The 20292-nt window shown below is 44.1% G+C and overlaps 1 protein-coding gene across 1 annotated transcript in view; it reads left to right on the top strand.

The window, feature by feature from the left end:
* megf10 (multiple EGF-like-domains 10) overlaps nucleotides 1–20292 on the top strand; it is a 172118-nt gene that overhangs the window by 138265 nt on the left and 13561 nt on the right. The window contains exons 21-23 of the mRNA XM_089126385.1: nucleotides 78–193; nucleotides 2248–2371; nucleotides 2623–2667. Coding sequence (XP_088982511.1) covers nucleotides 78–193; nucleotides 2248–2371; nucleotides 2623–2667 — 285 coding nt within the window. The remainder of the gene's footprint in view (nucleotides 1–77; nucleotides 194–2247; nucleotides 2372–2622; nucleotides 2668–20292) is intronic.

Below are 20292 nucleotides of genomic sequence, written 5' to 3'. Positions count from 1 at the left end.
AGGTATAGAGGTGCCGTGCAAGTGGGCCATTGGCATTGTGGTGACTGTGTGTGTTTGTGCTGCTCTTCACGTTCCAGATTCACTCCCGCAGACGGATGTTCTTCCCAACAGCAACTACTTTTCCAACCCCAGCTACCACACTCTGACGCAGTGCAGCAGCCTGCCGCACACCAGTAACCCGCCCTACGGAAAGGTGTTTTTAGGAGTCCCATTGCTTACTCTACTAACTGACTTTGTAATTGTTCAACAGCTCTTGGAAAAAAGGACTAATATTGTGGGCTGCTTATAGGGAACTTGTTCAAAAGATAATGCTATGCTAAATATAGCTTTTCAGTCATGACGCCTCTTCTTGGGCCATCCCAGAATTCACTACGGATTCCCTTGCCTATGTGTTGTTAGAAACAGTTTATGATTTATGAGTACAATTAGGTGTGTATTTTCGTACCAAATATATGAAGAGCTCTTTTCCAAAACGCTATAAATCCATTTCAATAGTTTTCAGGAAAACTACATTTTTTACCTAGACCCACACATTTTGTGAATAATCAAATTATCCTGTTGAAATGTTTTATTGGTTCAGTCTGAACATTTTGAACAATGATTATTAAATCAAACAACAATATTGTTAATGATAAATTAAAAGTAAATTTTATTTATTTTTTCAAAATGCTATACATCCATCCATTTTTTTGTATCATTTTTAGTAAAGTCATTTTTATTAAAGTGTCAAACCTCAAACAGATAGTAGGCTACCAATTTTAACATATGCATGAAAAAACTAATTATTAAAAATGATCAATAATGATAACGATATTCAAAAAAGGGATGGGCACCCCTCCAGCACATGCACACACACATAGGCTACATACATAGCATGTGAGCAAAGCGGAGCGGCGAGACGCTTAAATATAAGTAAAAAAAAAAAAAACATAAAATAAACATAGGCTACGTTTCACATTTGTGTTTACTAATATTACGTTACTTATTTTTATTATTTCATCTATGTTGAGTAGGCTATGAAAAGGGAACCGCATGAGATGAGTAAGATATCCGACCAATATCGGAAAATATTTGGAGTGGGTCAGACATGATTTTGACCACTTATTACGTTTTGTTTTGTAGAAAGCTTGTAAATTTCGTTTGATATAAATTATATCTTTATTTTAATAAATGTTTCATCAACAAATTGACTGGATTAAAACAGCAAATATCAGACAATATAATTAGGACACAGAGGCGCGCACGTGAACCGGAGAGCGCGTCTAATATATTATGAACCGAAACACTGCGATGCTTGCCTCACAGACCTGAGAACTAGGCTACAGAAATCTTTAAATGTCTACTTTTAAACAAAACAATTAAAAACGAAAATAAATTGGCAACTCTCTGCGCATGTAGGCTAATTCGAAGTATCTCTCTATAGGCTTATGTGCGTTCACTGCGAAGATGGCGAGTAGCATCATCAACTTTATCTTTGCTGCTGACACTGACAGAAAACACTAGTTTATTAATAAACAATTCCAATGTTTCATGCATAATCATTACTTTTGCCGGTTCTTTGTGGCAAGCTTTATGCATGCATTGAGATGCGGAATAGGCAATTAAAAAACGCTCATATGGTTTCTCTCCCATTTAATTAAATCAATATATGTTATTAGCCTACTGATTAGACAAATGGCTTAAATGATCTACTACTATAGTCGACTAGAAAACTAGGACTCATTTTGAGGAATGAATGAACATAATAAACCTCTGTTCAGAGTGCCGCCGTGCTGGATTGCGTGGAACGCTCATCGAATTTGAGGACTTATTGCGTTTAGGCTAAAAACAGGGCTGGCGCTTATCGCGGTTTTGAAAGAAACTGTATCTTGCAGTACATTTTAAACAAGGAAATATAGCGATTTGGCATGAAACGTTGATGGGTCAGTGAAAGGGTTCTGTCCACAGCAGAATGACACGACAAACTCTTTTTTTTTTTTTAAAAATGGCGTTTATCGCGTTTTGGAAAAGAGCTCTTCATATGTAGGAAATGTCTTTTCTAAGAATGTTGACCACAGGCACTTATTTTACTCATAAATCCAAAACCACCTTTCTAAAAAAAAAAAAAAACATTGTAAATACCTGAGCTAACCTATGGTTTGAGAGCGCAAACTGACCAGCTCTGTACTATAGATATCTAGGATTGAATTATGTGGAATCTTGTTGACAGCTCTTGCTGTAATTGTTGATTTTTGTTTTTCCTGACAGCCAAAGAACAACCAGTTGTTTGTGAACCTGAAGAACAGCGAGCCAAGGAAACGTCTTTCCCTGCTCGATCCCACAGGAACTCTCCCGGCCGACTGGAAGCAGGGCGGATCCTTCAATGAGCTTGGTGGGACCTCCAACAGAACAGAAAAACATAATAATGCTCAGCAGCCCACCATTTACAGAACTTACAGGACTGTTTTATTTTCAGCGCCTATATTTATTTTCAGCGCCACTGGCAGCTTTAATGTTTCATTTCAACATCTTCTAACACACTGCGTCCACTTCTTTAGCTCCATTCATAGCTGCTGTGAGCTTTGTCAAAAAGAGGATCACATGATTTTTACTTTTTCTGTCTTATCTTGATTTTCTCTTCAGGAGCTTATGGAATTGACAGGCGTTACATGGGAAAATCACTTCGAGGTAAGAGATTGCTAGCAAGCAAGAGAGGAACATTCTGGCATCATTTGCTCATGTTTCAAACCTGTATGCATTTCTTTCTTCTGTGGCGCTCAAAAGATGATATTTTGAAAAATGTCTTAGGCTTTTTTGGTCCATACTGCATACAATGAAAGTCAAAGGGGTCCAAATATCTCCAAATATGCTCCATGCTCCAAATATCTTGTATTGTGCTCCATATGCAGAAAGCAAGTCATGCAGGTTAGGGACAACATGAGGATGAGTAAATGATGAGAGAATGCGGGTTGTCGATGGAGTATCCCTATAAGCAGAATGACAATGTGAGACAGATCTCTCTCTCTTTCTCTCTCTCTCTCTCTCTCCTCTCTCTCTCTCTCTCTCTCTCTCTCTCTCTCTCTCTCTCTCTCTCATTTCCGGTGCACGCTGGGAGTGTTTGGATGTGTGTGAGGGTGTCTCGGGGAGTGCGGGAGTCCTTTTTTGCGTATTCAATTTTTTCTACTGCACTTAAATTAAAATGTATTAGACGAGGAATACGTTTTGACTAAGGAAACAAAGTCTTTGTTTCTTTGGAAACTTTTGTGTTGGCACCGAGATGGTGTCTCGCCCCGCGGCCGCGGAGGTGGTGGTGTCACCTGTGTCGCTCCGTCACGGCGTCAGGTGTGTGCCTGCTCAAGGCGTGACGGTGGAGGATGTGTTACTGGTGGTTGGAGAACTAATCGGATACGAAAACATTTCTTCGGCGTCGAGGATGAATAAGGCGGTAGTGGTGTTTGTAAAGGAGGAAGAACTGGCAAATCGGCTGATAAGTGAAGGAATAGTGGTAAGTGGAGATTTTCTTACCGTTTCACCGCTGGTAACGCCAACGACCCATATCGCCGTGTCTAACGTTCCTCCTTTCATTCAGAATGATGAAATTGAAAGAGCGTTAGCAAGATATGGGAAGTTGGCAAGTGGGATTAGAACTATTCCACTGAGATGTAGAAACGAAGCTTTGAAGCACGTTATGTCTTTTAGGAGGCAAGTGTTTATGTTTTTGAATCAGCCGGAGCTGGATGCATCGTTTAGAGTTGGCCACGAGGGAAAAACGTATGTAGTTTATGCCAATACTGGTGGCATGAAATGCTTTGAGTGTGGGGATATTGGCCATAAGCGGATGGCGTGCCCTCATACCTCATAAGGCCCAGGATAGGCAGGAGGAGGTAGCTGAAGCTGAACAGAGTGTTGTTGCTGAGGATGTTCAGGGACACAAGGAAGATGTCCATGTTAATACTGATGAGACAAATGATGAGAGAGTGCCAACTCAGATTATAGTGGAAAGGAATGTTGTTAATGCTGTTTTGATTGACAGTAATGTTCAGAAAAACGTTGTTGATGAAAACGAGATTTCTATTGGACAAGAAGATGTGTCTAAAACAGGAGAAACTAGTGTGATGATGACTGAGGATGTTAACAAAGGAAAAATGAATGTTGAAATGGTTCAAACTGATGATTCCGAAGTATCTAGAAGTGTTGACATGTGCAATGATTCTGAAATGGGAGATGATGATAATTTCTCTGAAATGTCAGATATTGGTTCACAAATCATGGAGGATACATATACACTGGAAGAAATTAATAACTTTTTAGATGCGACTTTTGGAAACACTGTGGAAGTCAAAGATTTCTTCCCACACATAGGGAAATTGATAGCGTCAGTGACTTTGTTGCAAAGAAACGTTAGTCTTGATGGTCTTAGCAAGCAGAATAGATTTCGGTTAAGAAAGATCCTAACGAAGTTAAGAAAGAGTAAAGCAAACACTTCACAAAATGATTAAAACACACAGGGTGTTGGCTATCTACTTTCTCACTCTATTTCTGTCCCTTTTACATCTTTCCCTTTTTATGGAGTTTTTGAGAGCAGGCTCCTTAAATATAAATGGGGGGAGCGATGGAAATAAGATGGCAATGGTGTCAGAATTATGTAGAATTAAGAAGGTGGATATTATTTTCTTTACAAGAGACACATTCCAATACAGATAATGAGTCGTAATGGGATAGATGGTGGGAAGGGAAATGTGTGCTAAGCCATGGGACAAATTTGAGTTCTGGTGTAGCCATCTTGTTCTCAAAAAATATAAATGTGAATGATTTAGACGTAGATGAAGTTGTAAAGGGAAGAGTATTATTAATGCATATAGAATTTAAGGGAACTGTGTTTGTGCCTATAAATGTTTATGCACCAAATATTGGGCCTGAGCGGGTGGAGGTTTTCATGAAACTAAAAAATGCTGTTCAAAAAATTGGAGATCAAGTGTGTGTTATCATTGGAGGGGACTGGAATTGTACGGTCGATTTTACAATTGATAGGAATGGGGAGGAACCTCATTATGAGTCTAGTGTGGTGTTATTAAAAATTATAAAAGAGCTTAATTTAATTGATATTTGGAGGAAAAGAAATATAGGAATCAGACAATATACATGGGTCAATACATCGGAGAATAGGATAAGTGGGGCAAGACTTAAAAGATTTTATATTGATAAAGGATGGAATAATAAGGTGATGAATACTGTTATTTTACCTGTTGGGTTTTCAGATCACCACTTGGTTTTATTTGATTTAAACATGAAGGAAACTACAAAGCCAAATTATTTTTGGCACTTTAATGTTAAATTATTAGAAGATGCTTTATTTTGTGATAGTTTTAAATTATTCTGGAATAAATTGAAAATGCAGAAAGATTCTTTTGAAAACATGTGTCAGTGGTGGGATGTTGGCAAAGTACAAGTAAGAATATTTTGTCAAAATTATAGTTCACATAATACAGCAAGAGTGAAGTTTGCAGTAAAAAGCTTGGAGAAAGACATTCAAAAAATGGAAAGTACTATTTTTAATAACGATGAACCTGAGCAAAGTGAGCTGTTAACTAAGAAAAAGAAAGAACTTGGCTCGTTATTACAGGAACAAGTGAAAGGAGCAATCATAAGGGCGAGAATCTGTTCTATTAAAGACATGGATGCTCCTACTTCATTCTTTTTCAACCTTGAAAAGAAAAGCTCCCTACAAAAACAATTATATCATCTTCAACGGCCTGATGGGACTATAACGTCAGATCTGATGGAAATAAAGAAGCTGGCTGTTGACTTTTACAAAAAACGTCTCGGTTACGTATGTAACCCTCGTTCCCTGAGTAGGGAACGGAGACGTTACGTCAGAAGTGACGGAGATTGGGGGTTTCGCATAGAAAGCCAATCCTCTTCGAGTATTTAAAAACGAGCCAATGGCATGCAATGCCTTGGGGCTGCGGAATTTTGCATAGCGTACTCCGCCCTACTCCGTGAGTATAAAAGGAGGAAGTGAACGCAACCGCAGTATGTCTTCGCTGAGGAGCCAAGACTGAACTCGGCGTCTACCCAGCGATACAGCAGAAGTGGCAGGGAGACGTAACGTCCCCGTTCCCTACTCAGGGAACGAGGGTTACATACGTAACCGAGACGTTCCCTTTCGTAGTCACTTCGAGTTACGTCAGAAGTGACGGAGATTGGGGGTCTGTGCCATCACGCCATCTTCAAGCTGTCTTCCAGTGCCCTGCGAAAGTCTGGACCCCTGCCTTACCTTTTTTTTTTTTTTTTTTTTTTTGGGGATCCCACTTTGACACAGGATTACGGGACTGAGAAGAACTGAGGAGATATCGCACTTATCCAGTCCGGGGAGTGGAGTGGCGAGCAAGCGAAGACACCTGAGCGGATCCAGAACTGGCCGAACGAGTACGTGAGAGGATACCGGCTCAATTCGCAGATTATAGAATCTGGCGAAGGTGTTGGGTGTCGCCCAGCCTGCAGCTCTGCAGATGTCTGTTAGCGAGGCGCCATGCGCTAGAGCCCAAGAGGAGGCCACACTCCGAGTGGAATGGACCGTCACACCAAGGGGGCACGGCCGGCCTAGCTGCTGGTAAGACAAAGCGATGGCGTCCACTCTTTCAGTGGGACAGCCGTTGCTTTGAGAGAGCCCTTCCCTTCTGGCTCCCCCCATGACAGACAAAGAGCTGGTCTGAGGTCCTGAAACACTGCGTTCTGTCGACATAGGTGCGGAGAGCACGTACCGGACAGAGCAGTGCCAAGGCTGGGTCTGCCTCCTCCAGGGGCAGCGCTTGCAGGTTCACCACCAGGTCCCGGAGGGGAGTGGTAGGAACCTTGGGCATATATCCAGGCCGGGGTCTCAGGAATACGTGAGAGTAAGCCGGCCCGAACTCCAGGCACACTTCGTCAACAGAGAGTGCGTGCAGGTCCCTTACTCTCCTGATGGAGACCAATGCAATCAGGAGTGCTGTCTACATAGGACAGGGCAAAAACTCACCGACTGCAAAGGCTCCAGGGGAGGCCTCTGCAGAGCACCCAGGTCTACTGAGAGGTCCCCAGAGGGCAGGAGGGGAGGGAGGCGGATTTAGCCCCCTCGCTCCCCTCAGGAACCTGATAACCAGGTCATGCTTCCCATAGACTTACCTTTCACTGCATCATGAGACGCGGCAATGGCCGCGACATAAATCCAAAGGGTGGAGGGCGACAGCCTACGCTCCAACCCCTCTTGCAGGAAGGAAGCACGACTCCGATCGAACATCTCCGGGGGTCTTCTCAGCGAGAAGAACACCAATTGACGAAGAGGTTCCACTTCAACGCATAAAGGTGTCTCGTGGACGACGCTCTTGTGGAAGTGATGGTTGCCGCCACCGCAGGTGGCAGCGAACTCAAACCTGCCTCAGAGTGCCCCGTCTCTGAGAGAGTAGGTCCGGTCTCAGAGGAATAGGCCAAGGAGGTGCTGTCGCGAGGAGCATGAGTTCGGAGAACCACGTCTTGGTGGGCCAGTAGAGGGCTACCAGCAAGACCTGCTCCTCGTCCTCCTTGATCTTGCACAACACCCGTGCAAGGAGGCTCACTGGGGGAAACGCACACTTGCGTGGGCCCCGTGGCCAGCTGTGCGCCAGCGTATCCGAGCCGAGAGAGCCGCGGGTCAGAGAACAAACTGGGCGCAGTGGGACGAGTCCCGAGAGGCGAACAGGTCTATCTGTGCCTCCCCGAACTGGTCCCAAATCAGCTGGACCGACTGGGGATGGAGTCGCCATTCGCCGGAGATGGGACGGGCCCGGGACAGCTCGTCGGCTGCCCAGTTCCGGTCTCCAGGAATGTAACTGCACGAAGGGACCTCAGGTGCTTCTGACTCCATATCAAGAGGTGGCGGGCGAGCTGAGACAACCGGCGCGAGCGTAGACCCCCCCTGGTGGTTGATGTACGCTACTGCCGTAGTGTTGTCTGAGCGGACAAGCACATGCTGGCCCTTGAGCACGCTCGGAAGCGGTGCAGGGCGAGCCGTACTGCCAACAGCTCGAGGCAATTGATGTGCATGAGGCGCTGGGCTCCTGTCCAGGAACCGGCGGCTGCATGCCCATTGCACATGGCACCCCAACCCGTGGTAGACGCATCCGTGGAGACAACGAGATGCCTGGAAACTCGCTGAATAGGGACCCCTGTCCGTAAAAAGCTGAGGTTCGACCACGGGAAGAAGGTTCGGTGGCACGTCGGAGTCACTGGAACTCGGAGCGAGCCGCGATGCCATGCCCACCTCGGGACTCGATCGCGAAGCCACAGCTGAAGCGGTCTCATATGAACAAACCGAGCGGCGTACCGCGGATGCCATATGCCCCAGGAGCCTCTGAAATAGTTTCAGTGGAACCGCACTCTTGCCCTCGAACTGTCGAAGACAAGCCAGCAGTGAGTGCGCGCGCTCGTTCGTGAGCTGCGCGGACATGGCGACCGAGTCTATCTCCATGCCGAGAAAAGAGATCCTCTGCACGGGGCAAAGTTTGCTGTTTTCCCGGTTGACCCGAAGGCCCAGACGGGCTAGGTGCCGTAGCACCAGGTCTCTGTGTTCGCAAACCTGAGCCCGAGAGTGAGCTAGTATCAGCCAGGCGTCGAGATAGTTCAGGATGCGAACCCCGTGTTCGCGAAGGGGAACAAGGGCTGCCTCGACGATCTTCGTGAAGACGCGAGGGGACAGAGCTAACCCGAATGGGAGAACGGCGTACTGGTATGCCTGGCCCTCGAAGGCAAACCGAAGAAACGGTCTGTGTTGAGGGAGAATGGAGACATGGAAGTACGCGTCCTTCAGGTCGATCGCTGCAAACCAATCCTGATACCGAACACATTCGAAAATGCGTTTGGCCGTGAGCATTTTGAACGGTAGTCGATGGAGAGAACGGTTCAAAATGCGCAGGTCCAGGATCGGTCGTAACCCACCGGTCTTTTTTGGGGACAATGAAGTTTTATGTTTATGTTTATTATTTTGATCCCCATTAGCTGCTACATTAAGCAGCAGCTATTCTTCCTGGGGTCACAACATTTAACAAAAAACTTAACATCAAAGCTGTACAACAATAAAGACAGATACAGAAGTGCACACAACATCATAAATCATCAAACTCACACACACACACACACACACACACACACTAAACGTAACATCAGAATACAAGCTCTTAGATATGCAAAATATTAACACTCTCTGGGTACAACACAAAATATGAAACTCACATTTCAATTATTATAGCTCATTGTCCAGTCATTATTAATTATAAAAATTACAATTACTCCAAAGTAAATAAATACAGTCTCAATCTTTTGGAAAAACTAACATTGTGACTCTCTGAGACCAAAAATAATGGGAGCGAGTTCCATGCCACCACTGCTCTGTAACACGATGTCCTTTGAAGTTGATTAGTTCGACAGACAGGTAACAAGAAACGCCCTTCACTTGATTGACGAGTGGAATAAATATGAACGTCACTGAAGAAAGTCAATCTACCATAAATAATTTCAGGTGCTTTAGAAATAATTATATTTTTTAAGAATTTAATAAGAGAATAATTAATTCTACTTCTTACATGAAGCCATGCTAACTGATTATGCATATCTCTTACACTTGTTCTAAAAGAACAATTTAGAACAAGCCGACATGCTTTATTTTGTGCAATCTGTAATTTGTTTAAATTGTTCTCTGTAGTTGAAGCCCAAATAATGGAACAATAGTCTAGATGACACAAAACTATTGATTCCACTAAAGTTTTCCGTATACAAAACGGTATACATTTTCTACAATGACGAACTGCGGCCATACTCCTGCCCATTTTATTCAATATTAGTTTTATATGAGCGTTCCAGGTCAACCTGCTGTCCACAATCACACCGAGCAATTTGGCCTCCGCCACTTGTTCAATTATCAAACCACCAACTGACAAATTCAAAACGGGGGAATCTTTTAAAAGATGATTAGATCCCAACATCATACATTTACTCTTCCCAACATTAATCTTCAATTTATTTACTCTATTCCACTTTTCAATTAATTGTAATTCATTATTTAATACAGTATTAAGTCTGGTAGAGTCATAATCAGACAAAAAAATAGTTAAGTCATCTGCATACAGAGCAATAGTGGCACGCTTCAAAATAAAAGACAAATCATTAATAAAAATAGAAAACAACAGTGGTCCAAGGCAGCTCCCTTGAGGCACTCCACAACGCAAGACCTTTGTATCAGAATAACTACCATTAAACAGTACATTAAACTTCCTATCAGTGAGATAACTATGGATCCACTGAATTGCACACTTTTCAAATCCATAACACCTTAATTTATCTAATAATAGATCATGATCAATTAAATCAAATGCCGCACTAAGATCTAACATTACAGTACCAACTAATTTTCTTTCATCAATTTCTTGCAACCAATCATCCGTCATCTGAACTAAGGCTGTTGTTGTAGAGTGTCCTTTCTTATAAGCATGTTGATAAGGTGAATTCAATTTATTTTTAGAAAAATACAAATTAATTTGATCATAAACTATTTTCTCTGTAATCTTACTCAAAATTGGTAGAATACTTATAGGTCTGCTATTTTTCCCAGAAAAATTTTCCTTTTTATTTTTTGGAAGAGGCACAATTTTGGCTTTTTTCCAGTTATCAGGAAAAACACATTTTTCTAAACTTAAATTAATAATATAACATATAGGCTTATATAACATATAACATATAACATATAGGCATAAGTAGGGGCTGTAAAGCCCGGACCTCACCTCGGCTGGAGGGACCGTCTCGATTGCACCCTTCGCCAGCAGGGTCGCAATCTCCGCTCTCAAGACTGGGGCATTGCCACCAACCATCGTGGAGCGAACTCCCCTGAAGCGGGAAAGAGACCGTGCGAACTGGATCGCGTAGCCGAATCTGATCGTTCTGATGACCCAGCGGGATACCCGGGAAGCGCTAGCCAGGCTTCCAGGAAGTGAGCCAACGGGGTCATGCGAACCACAGACGTCCCCCCGGAGGGGCAGCGAGGCGGGTCGACCGGCATGCGTGCAGGAGTTACCCCGTCCGGATGCACCGTCGAAACCCGCTCCCCGACAGAAGAGACCAGGGAAGGCAGAGCGTTCCACGGGGGTCTGTTCTGCCGGGGGTCTGGCGACAGAGGGGGAAGGGATTGGCGTAGCCCGGGGACGACACACGCACCCTTCCGCGCCCTCCGAGACAGAGAGGAATGAACGGGGCGACGCACTGGACGTCGTGCGCGCTCATTCCAGTCTGTGTGCTCAATGACAGTGTCAGCTTTTCCTCAACCAGCTCAGGGAGCTAGCTAGAACAAAAGATTCTCCACCGGCCCTCCACCGGGGAAGGAGGGGCCCTGCCACCGCCTCCTGAGAAAAACCATGACACTATCACTGAGCGGCCCGCCTCAGGAACATCGCTTCGCCTGGCGTTTAGCGGGGCACACGGCCTGAGGGGGGGGGGGGGACGCTTACCTGTGGCCTCCTCCGCGACGCGAACCGGCTGAAGGCTGCTGGCTGCTGCTGGGGCCGCGTGGGAGGGAAGGGAGCCGCAGGGGGGCGTCCTCGGCGGCGAGCTGGCGGAGGCGTCCGAGCCGACGGCTGGTTGGAGGCAGCAGCTGGCCGTCGGGGCAGAGAAACCGCCTTCGTCTGCTCCTAGGCGGTCGAGAAGTGCTGGGCCAAGTCCTGGACCGCACCGCCGAACATTATGATGCTCCTGGACCACAGCGGTGGGCATCACCTGACCAAGGGAGCGAGCGACCGCCTCCGTGACCCGTTTAAGGACAAGGTAGGCGGCAGGCTCGCAGCTCGCTTGGTCCGTCACCTCCTCGTGCACATTCCTGAGCAGCTAGCTTTGTAGGTGCTCATCATATGCAGGGCGGAGGCTGCCTGTCCTGCCGCTCTACAGAATCGCGCCGCCATAGACGACGAGAACCCATAGGCTTTGGAGGGGCATCTGAGAGCAACCGCCGGTTGACCGGGGGAGCCCCAGCGTACCCACAGACAGCCGCATCGCCGAGGGGAGGAAGGGCGGGGAACTGAAGCACGCTTTTTTTTATTTATTTATTTTTTATTATTTTTATTTATTTATTTATTTTTTTTTTAGTGCGTGTCAGTTCCGCATGCAACTCGGGGAAAAAAAGGAAATTGGGTTTGGCCGTGGCCGTAAGGCGGCAGCGTTACCCAAAAACCAATTATCCAGCCGTGAGAGATCGGGATAGGGCGGAGTTCCACCCCCACCCGATGCTCACGGAGGCCCGAGATAGCACGGCCATCATCGCGGGATCAGACACGGCGACGCCGACGCTCCCGAGGGAGGCAACGCGGCCGCATCCTCACTTCCCGAGGAGTCAAGCCCGCCTTGTGATGCTGCGATCGTCATCGCACCATTCTCTGGAGCGCAGAGCGAAACAGACGGTACCTCAGAGAGGCAGACGTATGAAGCGATACAGCGCTCACTGGCTCTAACACTGAGCGGTGGGTGTGACCCGAGAAACTAACGTCGGGGTTTTTTGTCACACATTCACCGTCATATCACCCTATCCGCGAGTCGAACAGCTTCTATTTTAAGAAGCAGAACGAGTAACGGACACGGGGACTCTCACTATCAGATCATTGAGTCTCGATCACAGTGTAGAGATGCTCATGTTCCCATTCAGAAGGAACATGAAACATCCGCGAACGCTGCTCTGCATGCTGAAGCCCAGGCACACACAGAGCAGCGATCGCGACCATCAGAGAATGACATGAGACGAACGCACCCAGAAGAACACGGGCGAGTCGTCTTTAAAAAGACGTGCCGCGTGCAGCTCTTTCACTTAAAGAGAGGAGGAAATTCACTCTTTCAGCGCTGAGGCGACCAGGGAGAAGCGCAAAGTCTGGCAGACCACTGCTCAGATCGCAGGCAATGCAGAGTCTCGCTGGGTACCGCCGTCACACCAACACTGAAGAGGACGCTCGTCTCGAAGAGTCTTGAACAGTGAGAATGGCTTTCAGGAGTGAAGAGTTCTCTTGGCTCCGAAGCGAAAACATACTGCGGTTGCGTTCACTTCCTCCTTTTATACTCACGGAGTAGGGCGGAGTACGCTATGCAAAATTCCGCAGCCCCAAGGCATTGCATGCCATTGGCTCGTTTTTAAATACTCGAAGAGGATTGGCTTTCTATGCGAAACCCCCAATCTCCGTCACTTCTGACGTAACTCGAAGTGACTACGAAAGGGAACTGTATGATGCTGAGAGCTGTGACGTTGAGAGTGCTTCTGATTAGCTGAGAGATTTACCTCAGATGGAAGATGAGGGGAGAAGATCACTAGACAGTCAAATAACTTTTCAGGAGATTACAGAAGCAATGAAACAGTTATCAAGAGGACGTTCTCCGGGAATTGATGGACTGCCAGTTGAGTTTTACCAAGCTTTTTGGAATATATCAGGACACGATCTGTATGAAGTACTAATTCAAAGCATCAGAAGCGGAACTCTTCCTGTAAGCTGCCAGAGAGCTGTACTATCTTTGCTTCCCAAAAAAGGAAATCTAGGTCTTTTAAAGAATTGGAGACCAGTTTCTCTATTGTGTTTGGACTACAAAATACTGTCAAAGTGTCTAGCAAATAGGTTAAAATGTTATTTGGAGTTATTGATTCGAAATGATCAGACATATTGTATTCTCAAAAGGTCAATTATGGATAATCTATTTTTATTAAGGGATGTAATTGATTTTAACCAATTTAACAATTTAAACCTGGGTATTCTTTGTTTGGACCAAGAGAAAGCATTCGATCGGGTTGACCATGTGTATCTTCTTAAAGTTTTAAAACAATTTGGATTTGGAGATAATTTTATATCTTATATAAAGTTGTTATATTCAAATGTTTTTGTGATGGTTAAAGCTGGTGGAGGACTAAGTGCACCAATACCGGTATCAAGGGGTATTAGGCAGGGTTGCCCTCTTTCTGGACAATTGTACAGTCTCGCTATTGAGCCATTGTTGTGTAGGATAAGGAGAGAACTGAATGGAAATTACTTCCTGGTATTAATGGTAGTAGGGTTTCATTGTCTGCTTATGCGGACGATATCACAGTCTTTATCCCAAGTCAAAATGATGTTGATATTTTAACGGAAATTATTCAAAAATATGACAGGGCATCTTCAGCAAAAATGAACTAGGGGAAAAGTGAAGGGCTTATTATTGGCCAGTGGGGAGTGTTGGGACCTCCAAAATTACCGGGTGGATTGCTGTGGGTAAGGGAAGGGTTGAAAATTTTAGGTGTTTTTTTTTAGGAAATGCAACATTTAAAGGGAAGAATTGGGAGGGAATGCTGGGAAAAGTGAATGCTAGGTTGTCTAAATGGAAATGTCTATTACCACAATTGTCGTACAGAGGAAGAGTTCTGGTGGTAAACAACCTGGCTGCATCTATCTTGTGGCATAGACTCATGGTACTGGAGCCACCTGATGAGTTGATCTGCAGGATACAAAGGACTTTTGTGAATTTCTTCTGGAGTGGAGAACACGGGATTCGCGGAGCAGCACTTTACCTTCCAGTTCAAGAAGGAGGCCAAGGTCTGGTGGACGTGAGGAGCAGAATCTGTGCCTTCAGAATCAAAGCAGCACAGAGGCTTCTCTACCATAAGGACTTGATTTGGTTTCAGACTGTGAAGGCATTTCTTCAAAAAACTGGGGTCTACCTTACCAAGTAGTTACAGAAAGTACTTTGGGAGAGGAACTTTGATGGACATGACGAATGAACAGGAAGTCCCAGGAATTAAAATCTCTCATCTTATAAAGACGGAAAATGAAGATGAAGATGTGGGGTCAATTCTATCTTTTAAAACCCCGCAGCTGCATTATTTTGTGTCTGCATCGAAAAAAGCAATATATATCTCCACAGTTAAAGTTTTACACCAGGACTCTCTTAAAGGACAAAAAATCTCCAAGTGGCCAGGTTTGTTGAAACCGGACTTCCTCGTGAGGGACAGGTGGAGAGCCCTGTATAAGCATCCCATAGAGAAGCGTAACCGCTGATCTGCAGTGGAGGCTTATCCATGGGGCGATAGCTACGGACCAGTGATGCGCGGGTTGATCCGAAATGAGCGGGTGCCTGCGGTCACCCGCAGTTACGGGTCATCCAAAAATGTTTTTAATGATATTCGGGTCGCGGTCGGTCGGGTCGTTTGAAAAAAGATGCCAATTAAACATTTCCTATAGTACTAGACACAGTTTTTGATGAAATATACAGCCCTACACATTATTGGCTGAATAACTGGCACGAAGATAACACACAAGCTCAGTCTAAACAGTTCTCGGTTCTATACTAGTGATTCGAGAACCGCTGTCCCTGTGCGTTCGGTAGTACGCAGTATCAGCTGCTCGTGCTCATCACTTCTCTCAACAGTGGCAGCAACATGTCTCGGTTCAGTGAACTGTTGGAGTTACTGGAGTAAAATATAATTCAGGATATTGATTTATTTCGATTCGGAGGCGACTGTCAGGCATGTCTGAAAGTGAGTAACTTTAGTAACTTGTGGATCAGCACTGACGCAAGACGCGAACTGTTTCGAACGATTCAGATCGAGTGTACTGGTTCGACCGGTTCACTAAAAAGAACCGGTTCAAAAGAACGATTCGTTCACGAACCGGCCATGTCTATGATCACTACAGTCTGCAGAGAGATGGAGGCGGCAAGAGAAAAGGTGAAGACTGGGGAGTGGAAGCTCCGCAAATACACAAATAGAAAGAGTAAAAGTGTGGGAGACATTTGCTGAAATAATGAAAGATGATGACCAAAGTGCTGGCTTTGCCTTTGTTATGTGTAGGCCTACGTCTTCTTGCGATGCTGTGTTGTTACACGTCTATATGGCCCAATAACGCTCCGATGAGCATTTACTACTTTAAAAAAATGCGGTCAGGAAGCGGGTCGGGTACAATTTTTTTTAAACTTTTTTTTGCGGTCCGAGTTGCGGGCGGGTAGTTGAAAACGTCGGTCGGTTGCGGGTTGTTTATACATTGACCCGCGCATCACTGCTACGGACAGACACGTGGCGCACTTGAATCCAGCAGTGGGGGGACAGTGTAGGTTTTGTGGGATGGTAGAAAATTTAGAAGATTTGTTTTTAAGATGTAATAGGCTGAAAGGTCTTTTTAATCTCCTTGATAGATGGTTTCAAGCATTTGATGAAAAATTCTTAGAAGAATTATTTATTGGGGGTGTGATGTACAGATTCTTAATCAGAAGGAAAGCATGTTTGTTAAATTACTTGATCGGAACGGCAAAATTAGCAATTTGGAAGATGAGAAAGAACGAAGGACTGAATCTTCTTAGTACTGATGCTGAATTAATGTTCAAGAACCTTGTAGCTGGTAGGTTAAATATTGAGTTTGTATATTATAATCTCATAAAAAATGAGGGGCGTTTTGATGATATTTGGTGTTTTAAAAATGTCTTGTGTGAAATTAATGAGGGACGGTTGGTTCTGAACTTTTAATTTGTTTCATTTTTTGATTGAATATTTGATGATGTTGTGAATGTTTTTATGTTAATAATAAAGTTTTGTTCAATCTCTCTCTCTCTCTCTCTCTCTCTCTCTCTCTCTCTCTCTCTCTCTCTCTCTCTCTCTCTCCCTCTCTCCCTCTCTCTCTCTGTGCGCGTGTGCGGATGTGAGCGTGGAAGGAGCGGGTTGTTGGAGTGAAAGTGATCCTCTGTTTGACTGAGTTTTCTTTACGGTTTTTCTTTATTTATATATTTTTGTTTCTAGTTAGATAAAGATAATAGTAGTTTAGGTTTTTCCCCCCTGACTTCGGTCAGAGAGTGGGGATTATGGGGTCGGAAACGGGGGATCTCTCACGGTTAACAATCAAGCATGGTTGTAAATGCATGCCTGAGGCCGCGGTGTCAGTGGAGGATTGCCTGATAGCCGTGAGTGCGGCGATCGGTGGTGCAAACATCAAATCAGCCTCCCGTATGAATAAAGCCATTGTTTTCTTTCTCAGTGAAAGTCAAATGGTGGACGAATTGATTGAAACTGGTTTGGTAATTAAGGACAATTTTGTGCCGCTATTGCCTTTGTCAAGCCCGACCAAGAAAGTTATTTTGTCAAACATACCGCCGTTTGTTAAAAACGAAAAATTAGAACAAATACTTCAGAGGTATGGTAAACTAGTGAGCACCATTAAAATGATTCCTCTTGGATGTAAAAATCCCGAGATTAAACATGTTATGTCTTTCCGGCGTCAGGTTTTAATGATTTTAAACTCTCAGAGTGATCCATTAAATCTGTCCGTGAAATTGAGCATTGATGGCAAAGACTAGCCTACACTGTTTTTATTAGTTCGGAATCGATGAAATGCTTTGTGTGTGGTGAGTTTGGACATCATCATGTCAGGCAAACTTGTCCGGGGCGAGACAGGCCAGCTCCGGCTGCAGATGCGGAGAACAGCGAGAGGGCGGCCGGCGCAGATGTTGCTGCGACAGCTGTGGCGTCAGAACCGCAGCCGGACGGAGCGATCTCTGCGGCCGGTGACCTGCCCGAGGGGGGACCAGTGCTGGGAGCCTCTGGAGACGGCTGTTGAGGAGGAGACCAGCCCGAGTCATGCTCCCGCTGTAACGCAGACAGAGTCGGGCCCGGGACGGGTGTGTTTGCCGGCAATGTCTGAAAACGAGTTGTTTTTTGTTGGAAAACAAACAAAGCCTGATGGAATTGAGAACGATACAATTAACCCTACCGATGATTCTTTAAAACCAAGTAAAGAGGATATTTTATCTCAAGAATCTGTGGATTTAATGGATGACTCTGACAATGAACATGACTACACAGAGATGATGGGAAATGACGCGGAGGATTCGGAGTTCGTCTCTGGTAAGACAAAACTTTACTCCACTCAGCAGATTAATCCTTTTTTAGATACAACGAAAGGACACCGTAAACCGAAAATTGAGTTATATTTTCCAGACTTAAAATTGTTTTTGTTGTCTGGTTCCATGGCGATGAGAAAAGCTTCCTTGGAAGAGCTTGACAAACCCAAACGGTACCGTCTTAAGAAGCTTCTTAGCAATGTTAGAAGTTCTTTGAATTCTCAAGGTAAAAAATGAATAGATTTTGGTTACCTAAAAGTCGATTATTTGTATTGAGTGTTTTTCTTATAATTTTTTTCATGACACCTTTGAGGATTAGTTCATTGAACGTTAATGGGTGTCGTGGTGCGATTAAAAGGGCTAGTCTTTTTGATTATATAATGATGAAAAGCGCTAGTGTGGTGTTTCTGCAGGAAACGCACACAGATGAGAACAATCAGATACAGTGGCAGAGTGAATGGAGGGGTCAGGCTATCTTGAGTCATGGTTCTAATGTCAGTGCAGGGGTGGCTATACTGCTGACACATGAATATAAAGAGCAACCTGTTAATGTGCTTGAAATCATTTCTGGTCGTTTACTGAGAGTTGATATAACTGTTCAAGGTAATAATTGTTCTTTTGTCAATGTATATGCACCCAATATTGGGGCAGAACGTGTTGAATTTTTTAATAAACTTAAAACTGCTCTAAGTGACATCTCTCATGATAGGACCATTGTTCTGGCAGGAGATTTTAACTGCACTTTAAGTCATACTTTAGATAGGAATCATGATGAGCCCCATAGTCAATCTGCAGACGTGCTTCGGTCTTTAATTGTTTACCACAATCTTGTAGATGTTTGGAGAGAATAATTTCCTCAGACTAGGCAATACACCTGGGTGAAAATAAATTCTAATATGGTATCTGGGGCTAGGTTGGACAGGATTTATGTACAAAAAAGTAAAAGAGATCATTTCTATAATAGCTGTATTTTTCCTACTGCTTTGTCTGATCACCATTGCCTATCTATTGATTTCTTTACTGCCGAAAGCACATGTAAGATTTTTTTTTGGAAATTTAAAAACAGGCTACTTTTAGATCAGAATTTTGTGCACTATTTCACTTATTTCTGGGAGATCTGGAGAGAGAGTAAAACAAAGTATACTTCCCTGAGCCAGTGGTGGGATATTGGCAAAACTCAGATTAAATTGTTTTGCCAGAGTTACTCTGCTTACAATAAAAGTTTTCTGGACAAGAAGATGGAACAGCTTGAACAGGAAATACTACTTCTCAATTTTGAAGGGGACCGTGACGCTGAGTCTTTGAAACAGAATAAATTTCTTTTGAGGAATCTACTGGAAGAAAGAGCCCAGGAGACGCTGATTCGTGCACGATTCGCATCTTTTAATAGCATGGACTCTCCTACTTCATTCTTTTTTAACTTTGAGAAGAAGACTGTGGATAAGAAGATTTTAGGCTGTTTGAAACTTCCAGAGGGGAGGAAAGTTAATGATGCTAATGCGATTATCTCTTACGCACTATCTTTTTATGAGGATCTCTACAGAGCTGAACCTTGTGATGAAGAGATGGCTGAAGTTCTCTTTAAGGATCTACCTCAGCTTTCGGAAGGAGAGAAAACCATGCTTGATAAACCTTTGACTTTTGATGAACTATCTGTTGCTGTAAATGAACTGTCTTCAGGCAAATCTCCAGGATTGGATGGACTTAATGCAGTGTTTTATAAACATTTCTGGCCAGTCATTGGAAAGGATTTGTTTGCTGTTCTCATGGAGAGTTTTAACAGAGGTACACTTCCTTTGAGTCTACGAAGAGCTGTGGTCACCCTATTACCTAAAAAGGGGGATCTTGAAGACATTAAATGCTGGCGTCCGGTCTCCTTACTTGGAGTAGACTATAAGATTTTTTCAAAATCTTTAACTAACAGAATTAAATTGTACATCTCCTCAGTGATTCATCCTGATCAATCATATTGCATTCCAGGAAGGACTATTTTTGACAACCTTTTTTTGATTCGAGACCTGATTTCTTTTGCAAAGATACATAATTTTGACATTGGTTTTGTGTCTTTGGATCAGGAAAAAGCATTTGATCGGGTCGATCATGGTTTCCTGGTTAAAGGAACACTCCGACTTTTTGGGACTTTAGCCTATTCACCTTACCCCCCAGAGTTAGATAAGTCCATACATACCTTTTTCATCTCCGTGCGTGCTATACGTCTGTTTGACGCACCCACCGCTAGCCTAGCTTAGCACAAAGACTGGATGTGAATGGTTGCAGCTTTCATACTAATCCAAATGAGTGACAAAATAACGCAAACGTTTTCCTATTTACATGTTGTGGTTTGTATAGTCACAGAGTGTGCAAATATCAAGGCCATATGAGACACAGACATCTTTTAACCGTATAAATACTATATTTTCTGAAGGCGAA

This window comes from Pimephales promelas, chromosome 23 (genome assembly GCF_988280905.1).
Source record: "Pimephales promelas chromosome 23, fPimPro1.hap1.1, whole genome shotgun sequence".
Classification (NCBI taxonomy): Eukaryota; Metazoa; Chordata; class Actinopteri; order Cypriniformes; family Leuciscidae; genus Pimephales; species Pimephales promelas.
Note: the sequence above shows the minus strand (reverse complement) of the source record. Positions and strands in the feature narration are given on the sequence as shown.